Source organism: Mustela nigripes, chromosome 16, assembly GCF_022355385.1.
Source record: "Mustela nigripes isolate SB6536 chromosome 16, MUSNIG.SB6536, whole genome shotgun sequence".
NCBI classification, from domain to species: domain Eukaryota; kingdom Metazoa; phylum Chordata; class Mammalia; order Carnivora; family Mustelidae; genus Mustela; species Mustela nigripes.
Genome location: NC_081572.1, coordinates 14,523,024 through 14,539,277, shown reverse-complemented (window position 1 = coordinate 14,539,277; position 16,254 = coordinate 14,523,024). Strand labels below are relative to the sequence as shown.

The 16,254-nt window shown below is 55.3% G+C and overlaps 2 protein-coding genes across 4 annotated transcripts; one reads left to right on the top strand and one right to left on the bottom strand.

The window, feature by feature from the left end:
- Window positions 1–40: 40 nt before the first annotated feature.
- Window positions 41–4,327, top strand: PSMC5 (proteasome 26S subunit, ATPase 5). Of its 3 annotated transcripts, none has more exons than XM_059380504.1 (12): window positions 41–145; window positions 733–804; window positions 1,810–1,879; window positions 2,193–2,290; window positions 2,463–2,519; window positions 2,596–2,826; window positions 3,127–3,253; window positions 3,355–3,545; window positions 3,636–3,734; window positions 3,824–3,934; window positions 4,027–4,113; window positions 4,218–4,327. In XM_059380504.1, exons 1-12 carry the CDS (start codon window positions 122–124, stop codon window positions 4,269–4,271), a joined length of 1,221 nt encoding a protein of 406 aa, XP_059236487.1. In that variant the 5' UTR covers window positions 41–121; the 3' UTR covers window positions 4,272–4,327. The 3 variants fall into 3 exon arrangements, with proteins under 3 accessions (XP_059236487.1, XP_059236489.1, XP_059236488.1); XM_059380506.1 differs by lacking the exon at window positions 41–145 and adding an exon at window positions 357–441; XM_059380505.1 differs by lacking the exon at window positions 41–145 and adding an exon at window positions 473–565.
- Window positions 4,328–4,378: 51 nt separating this feature from the next.
- SMARCD2 (SWI/SNF related, matrix associated, actin dependent regulator of chromatin, subfamily d, member 2) lies at window positions 4,379–14,212 on the bottom strand. Its single transcript, XM_059380502.1, has 13 exons — window positions 13,698–14,212; window positions 8,966–9,150; window positions 8,703–8,745; window positions 8,438–8,560; window positions 7,522–7,677; window positions 7,001–7,096; window positions 6,760–6,861; window positions 6,461–6,622; window positions 6,203–6,300; window positions 5,884–6,019; window positions 5,631–5,753; window positions 5,390–5,491; window positions 4,379–5,309 (listed from the first exon to the last, which is right to left on the bottom strand). Exons 1-13 carry the CDS (start codon window positions 13,911–13,913, stop codon window positions 5,256–5,258), a joined length of 1,596 nt encoding a protein of 531 aa, XP_059236485.1. The 5' UTR covers window positions 13,914–14,212; the 3' UTR covers window positions 4,379–5,255.
- Window positions 14,213–16,254: the final 2,042 nt, after the last annotated feature.

Here is a 16,254-nt window from a genome sequence, read left to right as displayed (position 1 = left end):
GCACACCCCGCCCATTGACCCGGAATTCTTCTCTTCTAGGGTCGCCGGACTCTAAGCCCCTGCTTTTGCGCCTGCGCGCTAAAGAGCCTCAGATGCCGGCGGTCTACGTGAGAGAGGAAAGATGGCGCTTGACGGACCGGAGCAGGTATGGCGGCTGCAGCGGCCGGGCGGGGATGGGGGCTCGATGCGAAGCAGGCGTGATCTGAGGTGGCCCGCCGGCCGGGGCAGCAGGGTCGGGTGGGTTGGAGGGGTCGGGGGTGGGTGGGCCAATCCAGACTGGGCCGTGCCTAGGACCGGATCTGCTGTGTCAGCGCCGCCCCCGGCGGGTCAGAGCAGGGCCGGGAGAAGAAGACTCTGTGGAAGCGGAGGGAGTGAGGGGAACGATGGGAACTGGAACCGGCTCGTCGGCGAGTCGCCGGACGTAAGGCCCCGTTCCTCCAGGTGGCTCCACCTCTAGCAGTGATACCTCGGGTTTTTATAGCGCTTGAATCGTGTATGTACAATCGTGTATGTACAAAGCGCTCTCGTGTATGTTGTCTCTCGGTTCTCCTGGAAGTCTTGGGAGGTAGGCGGCATTCTCATTCTGCTTTTAGTTTAGTCACGGGGAAGTGGAGTGAGTTAGAGATGGACTGAGGCATTCGAACCCAGATCATTCCTCTAAAGCCCAAGCTGCAAGTGGGTTTTTCCCTTGAAAATTTGTTGGCCTGTTTTATAATTACACTGTGTTTTCAGATGGAGCTGGAAGAGGGGAAGGCAGGCAGTGGACTCCGCCAGTATTACCTGTCCAAGATCGAAGAACTCCAGGTGAGGACGGACTCGAGGTCCACAGGTAGCTAGAGGAGGGATGAAGGATTGATGGAGTGTGTTTCTACAAATCCATTTAGTTCCACTGGGGGGCGCAATAAAAGAATAACTGCTAGCTATAGGAAGTATATGAAGTTAAGTCTCTTGTTTTTCTCAACTCCCATCCCTTTGAAGGTAAAAAGTCTTCGAAGTTTATTAGACATCGTGAAAACTTTAACTTTTAGCCTAAAAGGTACTCTTAGCCAAATGCCATTCTGTCTAGAAGTAGTCTGAATGTGAGAGTTGGTTTTTAAGGGAGCACGAAGGTTCTCTTGAGATTTAGCCCACTCTGGTTGGAGCAGGGTGAGAGTGGGAAGGCAGACAGAACTGCCCAGTCTGTATAATGCTGATTTCTTGGGACTTAGTGAAAAGGAGTTGGGCAGCGCAGTGCTCCAGCCTAAAGAGGGAGCAGGGACTCTAGCAATAAGGAAAATACATACATTGGAGGAAGGAAAGTCCCAAGGACATTTTCTAAATTCCTGGTACATTTGCAGCTATCATATAAGGTTTATCATTTTTTAAGTGCTCTTACATGTGGTGTCATTTGTCCTCCACAGTAGTCCAGAAGAGAGGCAGGGCAGGTAATGCTATATTTGCTTACAGTTTGGTAACAGATCTTGACGTTTTAAGTGGCTTCCCTTAGTTTTACCTACCTGTTAATTTGGCAGCAGTGCCAAGCATGTCATTGCCTCACAAGAAACTGACTACGTGTGGCAGCTTAAGTTTTCTCCGTTAAGGCTTATTATTCCTGGAGCAGTGTGTTAGGACAACTAGACTTTTTTGATGGCTGCCCTAGGCCCCAGACTCTTGGAAGTAAGGACAGAGTCCTTAGGATCCTACTGGACAATCTGGAACGTGCAGGTGCCCTGTGCTCTTGTCACTCAGCTCATACCAGCCTGTGAGGATCTTGGCCAAGAGCTTAATTAACCTCCTAGTGTTTTCTGCTCTGTTTCTTGTTCTCCATAGCTGATTGTAAATGATAAGAGCCAAAATCTCCGGAGGCTGCAGGCACAGAGGAATGAGCTTAATGCAAAAGGTGAGGAGGCAAAGACGGGAAGGTTGCATGTGGACAGTCTGTCCAAGGTCTAACTGTTCAAATCTCCCTAAACTGAGACTTCACGTTCGGTGCTTATTTCTCATAGAGTCTGAGGCTATGCTTTGCACTGTTACTTGGCTGTTCACATGCATGTCTCTTCCGAGCTACATTGTAATCCCTTTAGAGACTTAAATTTTGACCTTATGTTCTTCTAAAAGTTCAGAACGTGCTTCATTCATGCCTGTTGAATTGAGTCTGTAGGAGAAGGGACACCAGAGAAGCTGGGTGACCATTATGTCTGTTTCCCATCCAGTTCGCTTACTGCGGGAAGAGCTCCAGCTGCTGCAGGAACAGGGCTCCTACGTGGGGGAAGTAGTCCGGGCCATGGATAAGAAAAAAGTGTTGGTTAAGGTAAAGGCACCATGGCCTCCAGGGAGCAGCCCAATGCCCTGTGCATTTTCATGCTTCTGTGTGTAGTCTTGCCAGGACACTGTTCTGTTATTTTAGGGCTCATGGGTCTTCCTGGGTGAGGTGGATGGGTTTGGTGACGGTCAGGAAAGGTCACGAGCCCTCGTTTCTTTAGGTGCATCCAGAAGGCAAGTTTGTTGTAGATGTGGACAAGAACATCGACATCAACGACGTGAGTGCAGCAGGTGAGGTGGGAGGTTGGGCTCAGCTCTTGCCACGTCACTTCCTAAAACTCTCCCCTTGCCCAGGTGACACCCAATTGCCGGGTGGCTCTAAGGAACGACAGCTACACTCTGCACAAGATCTTGCCCAACAAGGTAGACCCACTGGTGTCCCTGATGATGGTGGAAAAGGTGCCAGATTCAACCTATGAGATGATCGGCGGACTGGACAAGCAGATTAAGGAGATCAAAGAAGTGATCGAGCTGCCTGTCAAGCATCCCGAGCTCTTTGAAGCGCTGGGCATTGCGCAGCCCAAGGTGAGAAGCGAGAGTTGTGTGGAAGGGTCACGCTGTTACCAGCACGTCCTGCCCCAGAGGAGCTGTCATTCCTCTCTAAGGAGACCCCACTTGCGCTGGCCCTCCTCAGGGAAGAGGGGCTCAGAGGAGCCCTGCCAGGGTACTGCAGAAGCTCAGAGAAAAGCACTAGGAAGGACCTCAAAGTTCATGTTTTATACCCCTGGCATCGAGCACAGGCTATAGCCCAGAGTGAGCACTTGATACATGTTCCCTAGTGTAATGGGACTGGCTTCTGCTCTGAGTCTTGCTCTTCCTCTCTAGGGGGTGCTGCTTTATGGACCCCCAGGCACTGGGAAGACACTGTTGGCCCGGGCTGTGGCTCATCATACAGACTGCACCTTTATTCGCGTTTCTGGCTCTGAATTGGTACAGAAATTCATTGGGGAAGGTAACTATGGGCAGAAACATGAAAACCAAGCAGAAGTAAGGGGGTGGAGGTGAGGGTAGAGAGCTCATTGCCTCCGTAACGCCAGCTTGGCCTCTGCACAGGGGCAAGGATGGTGAGGGAGCTGTTTGTCATGGCACGAGAACACGCTCCGTCTATCATCTTCATGGACGAAATTGACTCCATTGGCTCCTCACGGCTGGAGGGGGGTTCTGGAGGGGACAGTGAGGTGCAGCGGACGATGCTGGAGCTGCTCAACCAGCTCGATGGCTTTGAAGCCACCAAGAATATCAAGGTGAGGTGGCGTCCAAGGGAAGGCCCTGCACAAGGAGCAGCCTGAGGAAGGGCTTGGCTGATGCCACCACCACCCCCTTTCTCCACTCAGGTTATCATGGCCACAAATAGGATTGACATCCTGGACTCCGCTCTGCTTCGCCCCGGGCGCATCGACAGAAAAATTGAATTCCCGCCCCCCAATGAGGAGGTCTGTGAGGGGCAGAGCTGGGAGTGGCTCTGGCTCTGGCTCTGGGGGGAGGCCACAGGGCTCAGGCTTTCCCTCTCTCCCCTCTCTAGGCCCGGCTGGACATCTTAAAGATTCATTCTCGGAAAATGAACCTGACCCGGGGGATCAACCTGCGGAAAATCGCCGAGCTCATGCCTGGTGCATCAGGGGCTGAAGTGAAGGTACCCAGAGGGCCCAAGGAAAGGGGGGCTAAGGCAGAAAGCTGTGGCTTCTGGGACACAGCAGCAGTGTCTGGCTTCCCTTCTCTGCTCAGGGTGTGTGCACCGAAGCCGGCATGTACGCCTTGCGGGAGCGGCGGGTCCACGTCACCCAGGAGGACTTCGAGATGGCTGTCGCCAAGGTAGAGGCCTCCTGTCTCTCTACCCTTGCAGATGGGGTTTCAAACAGCGGGGACAGAGCATGTGTTTATTATTCCATTTATAACTGGATGCTTTCTCTCCCCAGGTCATGCAGAAGGACAGTGAGAAAAATATGTCTATCAAGAAGCTGTGGAAGTGAGGTGCTTGTTTTCTCTGTGGATCCCTCAAATAAAGCTCTGCAGGACAAGCCCTTAAGGACTTTAGTCTGTTACTGAGTGGCCACACTGTTGAATGACCACGTCTGGGTACCACCAATAAACAAGGATTTATTTGGAAATTTCCAAACCTGCCAGAAGTGGCACTTGCCAAGCCCTGGGGTCCACCCTTCTACCAAGCTCTGAAGGGCAGCGACAGACCTTCCTCCCTGCCCCCTCACGTCCCCCCGCCCTCCACCAAGCACGCACACCCGTACCTCAGGCCATGCCAGAGAACTGGAGCCCCCCTGGGGGCGGCTCTACCACCCTGGGCTCAAGAGCTGGGCTGGCAGGCCTCTGGCGTCCGAGGAGATGATGGCGGCCAGAGCCGCTTGCATAGATTGAGGAAAAACAGAAGGAGGCACCAAACAGGGCTCCCTGAAAACCCCAACTTACCCCTGTACAAAAAAAGTGGCTCCCGCATAGAAAAACCTGCTTCCCACATAGTGCAAATACCCAAAGAAAAGGAAAAACCAGCAGCAAGGCTGGGCTGGTAGGAATGGCAAAGAACTTTGGTTTAGAAAGGCCAGGAAGAGTGTGAGCTGTGCTCCTCTCTCTCACCCAGCTCCCCAGAGCCAGCTCGGACACTGGCCCCGAGGGGGTCTGTAAACAAGCAAAGCCAGCGGGCCTGGGCCTGAAAAGGCTCCGTGACCATGTCCGTCAAAGCATAGCCTCCGGCGGACCGACTGGGGCCCGCCTGCCTGCAGGGAGCAAAGGAGGCAGCTGCGGAGAAGCCATTTAAAGCCAAAGTAAAAAGTAAGTATAAGGCTTTGGGGACCAAGCAACAAGGAATCCTAGCACTACATTTATGAAGCTCTAGCTGGGGAGCAGAGGGGGACAGGAGGCACCCCTCATCCCATCCTTAGCCTATGTGTCTGTGACGCCAGAGGGTGGTCCCCTTCCCAGCAGAGGAGGGGGTCCCTGAGCAGTTAGGTCAAGCGGATTCCCAGCACCTGTTCCAGTTCCTGCCTTCGCTGCTGCACCTGGGGGGAGAGAGCAGAGACGAGTGGCTCAGGACTCTGCTGCCCACGAGCTCAAGAGGGCGCATAGGGCAGAGCCTCACCTTGGCAAAAATGTGCCTCCCCACTGCTTCCTGGGCCCACGGCTGATGGTAGAAAGCAGCTCGTCTCTCCTCTTCCGGATTCCCGATCACATCCGTGATGATCTGCAGAGAGCCAGGAGGAGAGCTGCGTACAGCACTGTGCCCGCCCCTGTGCGAGTTGGCCCCAGGAAGCGGAAGTTGTGACCTGGGTAAACATCCCTTAGGGCCTAGCCTGGGATCAACCTCAGGATGGGGACCATACCTTGAGGTCTCGGCGCTGGGAGCGGAGCCATTCCTGGATGAAGTCCTGAGGGTCGGTGCTAAAGCTGAGCATGAAATCCCTCTGGGTCTTCAGCTGGTTGATGGACTCAATGGTCTCATGGATCTGGAGAAGAGAGTCCATGTGTCAGTCCGGACTCACCAATACTGTTGCAAGGTGCTCACATGCAGAAATGCCAACAGAGCCAGCCCAGCCCCATCCTGGATCCCAGGGGCTGGAGGGGCTGAGGGCCCACCTTGACATCAAGGGAGGCGATCTCCTGCTGATTGGTGGTAGAGGCCAGAAAATTGCTCATCTGGGCCTTCAGTGGGTCGTCCACCTCCACGTCAATGTCATAACATGCGGTCTTCTTTTGGTCGTTCGGGTCTACACTGCAGGCAGGACACAGAAGGGGATGGCTAAGCTTAGAGCTATGTTCATCCCACCGACCTGGGCCAAACCTACACACGCGCAGCAGGCAAGAAACCAAACGTGCTACTTCTCTTTGGCTTTTAGATCAAGGCAAAGGTAAAGGGCTCTGAAATGGGAAGAGGAGGATGGGAAGGCTCTTTTACCTAATGACATGGTTGATGACAATGGGGTCTGGATGCTGCAGCAACCCAGCCAGCTTCATGGGAATCTCGGAGAAACGAAGGCGGCCACAACTGAAGATCTAGAGAGTACCAAAGGCTCGGTGATGCCTTTGAGAGCACAGAGGGAAGTGCACCATCCCAGGGTCAGTGTGGAGAAGGTGGCCAGAAACCTGCCCCGCAGGGGCTGTGGAGCAGGGGGCAGGGCGGGGCAGCGAGCGGCGTGGGGAGGTCCACGCTCACCTGGCGGAAGTACCGGTTGCAGTTGATGTACTCGCGCTCGTGCCCGTCCTGCAGCTGGTTGTGTTTGATATAAAGCCATAGGGCCTGCATGATGGCCGCCCTGGTCTGTGTGTGCACCCCCAGCAGCCTTGCCAGTCGGGGGTCCAACTTGTACTGGGGAGGCTGGAGATGCACAGAGGGGAGTCAGGGGGTGGCGCTGTGTTCGTGGGAGAAACCAAAGTGGAAGGACGGGAAGGGTGTGCGACAGGAACCTGCCCCCTTCCCCAAAAGCACTCCCTGTGGCCCCAGACCCCTGTCACCTGATGATCCAGCATGAGCAGGAGGGTGCACTTGACGTTGAGGTCTCCAGGCCGTTTGACCTGGAAGCCATCAGTCTCCTGGGTGGTGGGCATCCGGTGCCACTGACGGGGAGGAGCGAGCAGACCTCGTCACCAAGGGAGCGGGCAGGTGTACACGCTTGGCCCTCCAGGGGCCCAAGGCCACTTCTCTGACCCCCCACAGCACGTCAGCCTGTGCTCCCCACGCCCCAGGGCCTCTCACCTCCACCAGGTGGTTGTCAGGTCCATACAGCTCCTTGTCCAGCTCAATGACGAGGCTCTTGAAGAACGAAGAAAACTTCCTTTTCTGTTTGCTGGGCTGGGGAACGGTCACGGGTGTAAGCAGGGGTGCTGCGGGGCTCTCAGACCTGACCCAGGTGAAGCCCCGGACAAAAGGACTATTTCAACTCTCAGGCTCAGGGTACTGGAGATTCGGGGCCCCCAGAAGAAGCAGGGAGACCGGGTACCCGGAAGGGACTCTGGGTGCAGCCCAGCTAGCAGCCAACAGGGTCTGAATTAGAAAGGGGCACCCCTTTCCTCAAGATGCCTCACTGCCCCCTGCAGGATAACCAGTGTAACAACCAAACAGATCTTGACCCTCCAACCTCTAAGCGGCCTGGAGCTGTGACCCTGAGCAGAGCCCTCTCCCTCAGGCAGGACTTCTCCTGAAGTGCCCCAGTGTCTGGCCCAGTCTCTACCCCACACAGGCCACCTCCCCTCCAGTCACCACCTTCCCCAACTCACATCATCCAGCAGTTTTCCCTCCACTCGGAGTTCCCAGGAAGCCACTTTGTCCCCTGCAGGGGTTCCCCCGGGGGGCCCTGTCGTCCCCGCAGTGTCACCTTCTGCCTTGCTGGGACTGAACGTATTGGAAATATAGATCCGCAGCTTTCGTTTTTGCTAGAGAGAGAGAGAGACAGCCAGCTAGAGGTGAGCCAACAGGCTGGAAACAATGCTACTCAGCCTTCCTGTCTGAATTCATTCAACATCAATACTGAGTGTAGACGGGCCAGGCACCCTGTCAGGCACCAGAAATCAGGAGCCACAAATCCCGGTCCCAGACTGGAAGGAACTCACAGTTCTGCGGGGGACAGATGGGCTACCGACAATACCAACACTGGGATTGGTGGTGTGACGGGGACATACAGGATTTGCTGTCGGGCAAATCTGAAGTCTCCAGCTCACACTAAATGGCAACTCAGACACCCATCATGGCCCCAAAGTATCCTTGTCTCTGGAAGCTTTCATCACTCAGGAGACTGTTCGAGATTATTTTTTAAAAGGTGGCAGGGCTGGGGAGACAGGAACTATCCCTACCTACCCTCTAGTCTTGCCCTGCAAACTTCTGACCATGATCAATAACGTTTACATTTTAAATCGTGACCCACAATCCACATATATAAACAACTGAAACAAAATGTCACTAAATGATACTTCTAAGGTAATTACTACACTACTGTGAAGTATCATAATTTCTACTTTTCTCTTTTGTTAAAAACATGCTGGTCCCATCATGTTAAACTGAGTTCATGCTCCACTAATGGGCTGCGGCCAGCAGCGTTGAGAAATCGCAGCCCCGTGCTTGGCCCCCGGAAAACAAGACCAAGGAGACACAGAGAAGTCTGGGAAAGCCCAGGGCTGGCCAGGGCTGCACACACACCGTCAGAGGCTTTTTGATGGCCTCTTGGATCTCCATCCGCTTTCGGGCAATGGTCTGGTCCAGCTTCCGCTCAAAAGCCAAGAGATCCATGTACGCCTGAGACTCTGGGACAAGCTCCCGAATCTGGAGGAAGGGAGGAATTCAACTTGTTTCTGCTGCATCTCTGGCTCCTTGTCCCTCCACCCCAGGACTGGGGGAGCCCGGTTGCACCCACAGTCCACCAGCTACTGCGCAGGCTTCCTGGGCCCCTGCCCAACATACTCACTCGCTGAGGTAGAACCTTATCTGCCATCTTCCTCCTCTTCAACCTAGGGAGGACAAAAACTCACGACATCAGTGATCCAAACACACCTCCCCCACACCCACCCCTCCAGCCCCTAGGTAGGACTCTCCCCAAGAAGAGCCAGGAGTCTTCCTCCCCAACTTCATGCCTGATGGTGTGCCCATCAGGCAGATCAGAGCTCTTAGGACTCTCTGTCACCACTGTAGCTGAGCCGGGAGGAGGGAGGAGAAATGGGATGGTCTTACCCCCGGCGCTGGGCAGGCATTGGGGGCTGGGCCTGGGGCACAAGCAGGCGTTTGCGGAATGGGTCCATCATGGTGGGCGGCATCCCAGGTCGAAGTGCAGCAGCTGTGCCGAAGGGAGATCCAGCGGGAGGTCCCACCTGCAAGCCAGCCATGGGCATCCGGCTCCCTGGTGACATACCAGGCCGCTGGGGGAAGCAAGCCAATGGGGGTGCATAGGTCAGCGGTAGGGCCCCATGGGGCCTGTAACCCATTCTCTCCATCCTTCTCCTGGGCCAGGTCAGGCCCGAAGCAGCACACCACAGAGCCCGGGGCGGAGGGCCAGGAACAAAGGGGAGCAGGTGCCTGAGAGGAGAAATATAAACCACACCTGCTCTGCCCCCATCCCCCGCCCTGGCATCTGTGCCAGCAAATGGGGCCTGCCGGAACCCAGGGGGTGGGACGAGAGCCCGCCTGAGACAGAAGGGCCTGTGGGAGTGTCTCAGGGCCCAGCCCCACCTTCTAGCCCCCGCCCCACAGGCAATGCCCTGCTCCCTGGGACCAGAGGGGTAGGAGGCACTCCTGATCGCCTCATGTGGCCCCACCAAGCACTCCCATCCAACGGAACAGGAAAGCACGGCGTGGGGGCCGGTCCCAGCCGGGTGGAGAGGTACAGTGTGACAGTAGTAGGCAAAAGCCCAACAGCCATCTCCTAGCACTAGCTCAGCAGTGTGACCAAGGGGAGGAAGATGGTCCAAGGGGCTGGCGTGCCCATCAGGCAGTGGCCCCCTAGGTGAGCTATTCCAGCAGGATGGCTTGGAGCATGTCCCGACTGGTGGGGGTGGCCTCAGCAGAGTCCGGAGACCATCTGGTCACCATATGGTCCCTCCTTACAACCCAGACCTGGACCCTTCTCTCCACCTCCCTACTGCCCTGCTGCCCACCCTGAAGCCAGAAGACCCCGAGAGGAAAGCTGTGGCTCCTGGGTGGCCTCTGGGAGAGCCGCCGGGACCCAGCCTCTATCTGGGGTCCAGGTACCACCTGGCTGCTGGGCAAAACTGAGCCTGAATTCAGCCCACACGGTCCTAAACTGGAGAACAGAGATGAGATTATCCTCGGATACAAGATCAGGCATAGGGTCACCAGGAATCTGGGTGACAGAAACGGCTGCTGTAGAAGCCTGCAGAAGGATTTCCCATCAAGGTCCAGTTCCCCAACATTTCTGGGAGCTCCCCGGGCCCCTTGCCCCCCTCCCCACAGCTGCTGCCTGCAAGGCCTGTTTGGCAGCTCTGCCTTGCACACACTGTCCCTGGCAGCTTCTCAGGGCTGGCCCCAGGGCCCAGATTATGCAACCAGCACAACCACCCAACCAAGCCAGGCTGGGTGGGGACTTGCACCAAATCAGAGGATCCCCCCCACCCCTGGCCCAGTATCATGGAGATGAGATGCTTCCCCTACTTTTTCATCTAGCCCTGAACCTCTGTTTTCAGCACAGAGGGCCAGACTCCTGACCAGAGATGGAGGGCAGGGGAGAGGAGACGGCAGTGGGACCAGCATCTGTGCAAACGGAGTTAAATGGAGGGGACTCTGGGTCCTCAGGAGTCCTGCCACAATTTCTCCTCGTCAGGAAAAGATTCGTCTGGGCTGTTGAAAGCTGAAAGCCCATTTTTTATTTCTCAGCCTTCATGAGCCACGGCCGGAGATTACAGAAAAAAAACCCCGTGTGGCCACAGCTGTAAGCCCAGGCCCCAGACATCCTGGCCGAATTTTCCCCAGCCCGAGCCTGAGCCGGAGGGGAGGAACAAGTGGAGCTTGGCGATCTGCGGAGAGCGAGCTCGGGCCGCTGGGTCCCCGGGAAGCCACTCACTAGGGTGGGAAGCTACTCGCTAGGGCGTTCACAAAACCTCCTGGGCACCACCCATCCCTCCTGGGCAGGTGCTCCTGTGGCAGGAAGTCCCAAGTCAAGGCGGCATAGACAGGGCCTGGAATAGGCTCCTCCCAGACATGGGCTCCCGACTTCCCAGGCACAGAGCTACCCCCTCCTCCTGCTTGCCCAGGGCCCCCAGCTTCTCCCAAGAGAGAGCAGGGGCCCGGGGGAAGGTTGCTCACAGCTCACAAAGTCCTGCCAAGCTCCACACCTGCTCTTTGAAGCACCAGTAACTCCTCTTCAAAATAAAAAAAACCCAGGAGGAAAAAAAAAAAAAAAAAACCACCACCAAAACAAAACAACACACACACACACACACACACACACACACACACACGTCAGGTCTCTCCAAGGTCCCCGCCTGCAGCAGAACTGGGCAGGCCTGGCTCAGTGCCCTGAACCTCGGAAGCGTGCGACAGTGTCCCCCCACCCCCAGCCCCGCACCAGCCCACACCCTAGGTGGGCCTCTGCCTCCACACCCGCGACAGCAGGGGCAGGTGGCTGGGCCTGAGAGAAGAGAACACAGCCCTCCGTGAGTAGAACATATTTTGAACTCTGGAGTGAACCCAACAATCTGTGCTTCTTTGGGTTTTGTTTTTTTCATTTCTTGTTTTCCTTAAGCTCCTCTGCTGAGTACGGACATGGCTAGAACCACAAAGTGGAGGGAGGCGGGTCATCACTTCCCTTCTTTCTAGGGGCTCCCCTAGTTGCCCAACTGGGCCCCGAAACCCTGGCTTTTCTAGCTCATGTGCCCCGACAGGAACCCCTTTGCTCCTCAGATCTCAAGCGCCATCTCCTGAAGTCACACAGCTGGACTTGCAAAGAGGCCAAGCACCATCTTTCTCGAACTCAGCCAGAGTGAACCGGGTCCTCCCTCTCCCCTTGGACCTCCACTGCCCCCCCCTCCCTGGGAGAGGAGGGGAGGAGGTGACAAAAACACCTGAGGGGCTCAGTCGGTTAAGCGACTGCTTTTGGCTCAGGTCCTGATCCCAGGGTCCTGGGACTGAGCCCCAAGTCAGGCTCCCTGCTCAGCGGGGAGTCTGCTTCTCACCCCCGACCACCCCCACTCATGCTCTCTTTCAAATAAATAAAATCTTAAAAAGAAAAGGAAAGCTGGTGGGATAGGAAGCCTGTGGAAGCAGAGGCTCAGCGTCTTCCCCTTGGTCCTAGCAGCCTGGGGCCACCCAGTCTGGACCTTGCCACTGGCCCAAGAGCACTCCCTACACAAGGCTGTGCAACCTGTTCTCTCCACGGGCTCTTCCCAGGCCACATGGCCAACGGGTTTCGAGCAGAAGACACCGGAGAAGCTTCTCTTTCTTCCTTAGATCCATCTCAGGCCAAAGGCCCACAGGGAGTCTCCAAGGCCAGTCCTCAGCCACCTGGCCCAGGGGCTGGAATGACTCATGCAGGGACCCCTCAGCATCACCTTGGACCCATGAGTCCCCAAATGGGAAAGCAGGATGGAAAAGATGGAGTCGTTGGGACCAGGTCTATCTCCGTCAATACCCAGACGCTTTGTTTTTGTTTTTACAGGGAGGAGGGAGAATGAGGAACAAGAAGGGACAATCACTGTCCCCAGTTAAGCATCTCTTTAGAAAGTGAGGGATCAGAGCTCCGGCGGGGGGGGGGGGGGGCAGATATGCACACCCTCTTCTGTGAGGATCCACTGTGCAGCCGCTACCTGGAGACATGAGGTGGGAGCAGAGCAAGCCCCAACCTCCCTGGGAGATGAGCGAAGAAGCCAGTGCCACATGCTGGGGCACATGGGTTGCGTGGGCTATGGCGTTGTTAGAACCTAAAGATGAAATAAAGGTGGAGAGAGAGTGGGAAAAGGGATGGGGACCATTCCCAAGCATTCTGGAGCAACCAGAAACATCGCACTGGAGGGGGGTGGGGTGAGAAACGACTGAGGAGCTCCCCCAGCAGGGTCAAGCCCTAAGGATAGAGTCTCTGTCTCTCAATGGCCTTTGAAGCTGCAACCTGAGAAGTTCTCTCTTTAAGCCAAACTCCAAAGGGGTCAGAACTCTTTGAAGCAACTCTCCCAGGCTCCTCCAGCCCTAGACCAGCAGGACTCGGTGAAGCCTCTCCGCTCCTGCAGACCAATCTACTCCTGGACACTAGGACACCAGCAGAGAGCCAAAAAGAGAGTTTGCCCAGAGTGGGCTGGGCTTTCCGCCTCAGGCCTGGCGGCCACCACCTCTACTCAAACCCAGAGCCATCCTGCGCCAGGGTCCTGACCTGGAGAAGACCCTGCCTGGCACAAGCTGAGATCCCCCTGCTCTAGGCTCGATCTCCCAAGCCGTGGGAAGCCAGGCCCTTCTTCCTCCTCCTCGGCAGCTGGGAGCCATCTCAGACACGCTAGAGCTCTGCCAGTTCCCAACTAGAAAAAAAACAGCGCAGACTTGGAGTGGGACCAAGGCCAATGCAGGGTAACCCTTGTTTCTCAGTGAGGGCCCTTTTGCAAAACTTTCTCAGCACTTCCCTGATCCCCCTACCCTAAAAACTATACCAGACTACACTAGATCTACACTAGACTTCTCAGCCCACTCGCTCACAGCTCACTGGCTCCGATTCCTCCATCTCTCAGTTACTCAGAATCCCTGTTCTAAGAAAGCCTCCAGAGCCTCCCTCCATCCCAGGGTCGCTCTTACCCTCTCCCCCAACTGCCCCACCACCCGGTCTTGCCCTCCACCAAGTCCCGCGCACTCCGCACGCTGGGCCCCTGTGCCCTGTGCCAAGGCGGCCGCCCCGGGGCCCTCACTCGAGGCCCCCCATCGCCCGCAGCCCCGGGCGTGCTCGCGGGGCCGCCCGCCCATCCACGCGGCTCACCTGGTACTGCGCCGCGGGGCCCGCGGGGCCCATGGGGCGGAAGGCGGCGGCCCCGGGGCCCCCCACGCCTCCGGCCGGCCCTGGCCCCCTGAGCGCCGGTCCGGGCAGCATGCCGGGTCCCGCTGGCGGAGGCGGCGCTCCCAGGGCCGCGGCAACGGCGCCGCCACCAGGACTCAGCGGAGGCAGCGGGAACCCGCCCGCGCCACGGCCCGACATCGCTCCGTCCCGTCCGGCGCTGTCGCGATCCGGGCTCCGGACTCCGTGTCGAGTCCGCTCCGCGATCCGTGCTCCGGGACTTTCCGATCTAAATTCCGGGTTCTGGGGTTTGTTGATCCGGGTTCCGGGATTTCCCAATCCAAGTTCTCGAGTTCCTCGCAGACTCGGTTTGGGGCAGGGCCGATCCTGATTCCGGTCCTGCCCGGGGAATTCCGGATCCGGGATCTATCGCCGGCCCGCCTGCCGCCCGCGGCCTCCGGAGGTTTGCTGCCAGGGCCCAGTTACCCGGAGGCGGCAACTAACCCCCAGCCCCGCCCAAACAAGCCCAGCGCTAGGCCCCGCCTAGAACCAGCAGTCCAATGCCGGGATGCCTCCTCAAATCCCGCCCCTCGCGAGACCCGCCCCTAACAGGCCCCGCCCCTAACAGCCAGCCCTAGAGCCACGCCCACACCCCGTGGCCCAGCCCTCGGCCGGAGGGGCGGGGGCGGAAAGCGGCGCAGGAAACGCTGTGCAAGGCGCGGGGTCAGAGGTTGAAGGTCACGTAGGGCTTCAGCAGTGAACGGGTTCTTGACCTCTCCCCGTTGTAGCCAACTCCCGGAGGCTCCCGCTTAGCTCTGTGAAAATAGTTTTCTTAAGTCTCCTTTCTACATTTTTCAGCATTAAAGACTCAGCTCCCTGAGGAGGAAGAGCCGCCAACTTGACTTTGTTTAAAAGCTCATCGTCGTAGCAGCTCAGAGCTGCCAAGGAACATCAGCTGCCCCAGACCCGATCCAGCTGTGTGAAGGGCGGACTTGGCCAAGCGCCGAGTTCTTATCGCATATTTTTAAAGTGGCTCTGCCTCACTTTAAGGAAGCCTAGTACTTTTTTTCCTCCACAGGAAATGTTTCCAGGGGGAGGAATTCTGCATTATGAGAAATCTCCCTGCAGTTAAGTAAGGTCTTTCTCCAGGATTTATAGTACTTAATTGAAAAAAATTCAATACCTTTTCAGAAACCACTGTCCTGTATCATATGGTATTCAAAATAAAGTGTTTCAGGTGTGTCAGAGCCTACATTCTGGTCATCTGGCGTTTTCTCGCCATCAGACCAGTGCTTCTTAAACTTTAAAGAGTATAAGAAACATCTGGGGCTCTTACTTAAAATGCAGACTATGATTCAGTAGGTCTGGGGTCTGGGCTTAAGCAGGGCTTAAGCTTCTGCATTTCTTTTATTTATATAAAGTTAGTCAATACATAGTGTATTACAAGGTTCAGGGTAGAGATTAATGATTCATCAGTTGCTTATAACACCCAGTGCTCCTTATATCAAGTGCCCTCCTTAATGCCCATCACCCAACTACCCCATCCCCCGACACCCCTCCAGCAATCCTCAGTTGGTTCCCTAGAGTTAAGAGTCTTTTATGGTTTGCCTCTATTTTCATCCTATTTTTCCTTCCCTCCCCCTGTGTTCATCTGCTTTGTTTCTTAAATTTCACATGAGTGAAATCATATGGTATTTGACTTTCTCTGACTTACTTCACTTAGCATAATACACTTTAGACTGGTTCCATCCACATCCTTGCAAATGGCAAGAGTTCACTCTTTTTGATGGCTGAGTAATATTCTGTATGAGATATATATCATATATATTTTAACATTTTCTTTATCCATTCATCCCTTGATGGACATCTAGGCTCTTTCCATATTTTGGCAGTTGTGGACATTGCTGCTATAAACATTGGGGTGCATGTACCCCTTCTAATCACTATTTTTGTATCCTTAAGTTAAATACCTAGTAGTACAATTGCTTCTAGAGCTCCAAAGCTATGTTGTTGCTACTCAGACAATAATTTTGAGTAGCCAAGATTGATTTTCACTATAAATTCCTCTGCTTTGTTTTCATCCCTAACCAAGTCTTGCATCATAGCACCCCAGATCCTGTTTATAGTATAGTATAGTCCTCCAGCCCTTTTTAGAAATCAGTTCTGCTCCACTGTACTTCCTGGTATCTTTCCAACAGTGATGAGCCCTGCCTTGCCACTGCTTTCTTGCCTCTTGGTCTTCACGGAGCTCACTTTCCTCTTTCTGCCTAAAAGTGGGCTACCTGCCAGTTTGAGAGCAGGCCACTGGAATTATTACAGTCATTGAACCAGGGCCCCTTCCTACCCATGAAAAGTGGGTAAAGAATTCATAATAATGCAATTAATATCCATTTCAAGCCATTCAAGATCCTAGAGCAACTCTAGGGCTGTAGAGGAAGTAGTAGGGGCAAATCCCCTGGGGAGCTATTTCAAAATATCCCTGCCAGCTATTCCCCTGCACAACACACACATACAAAATACAAGGCTTCCAGTTATAGTTTAT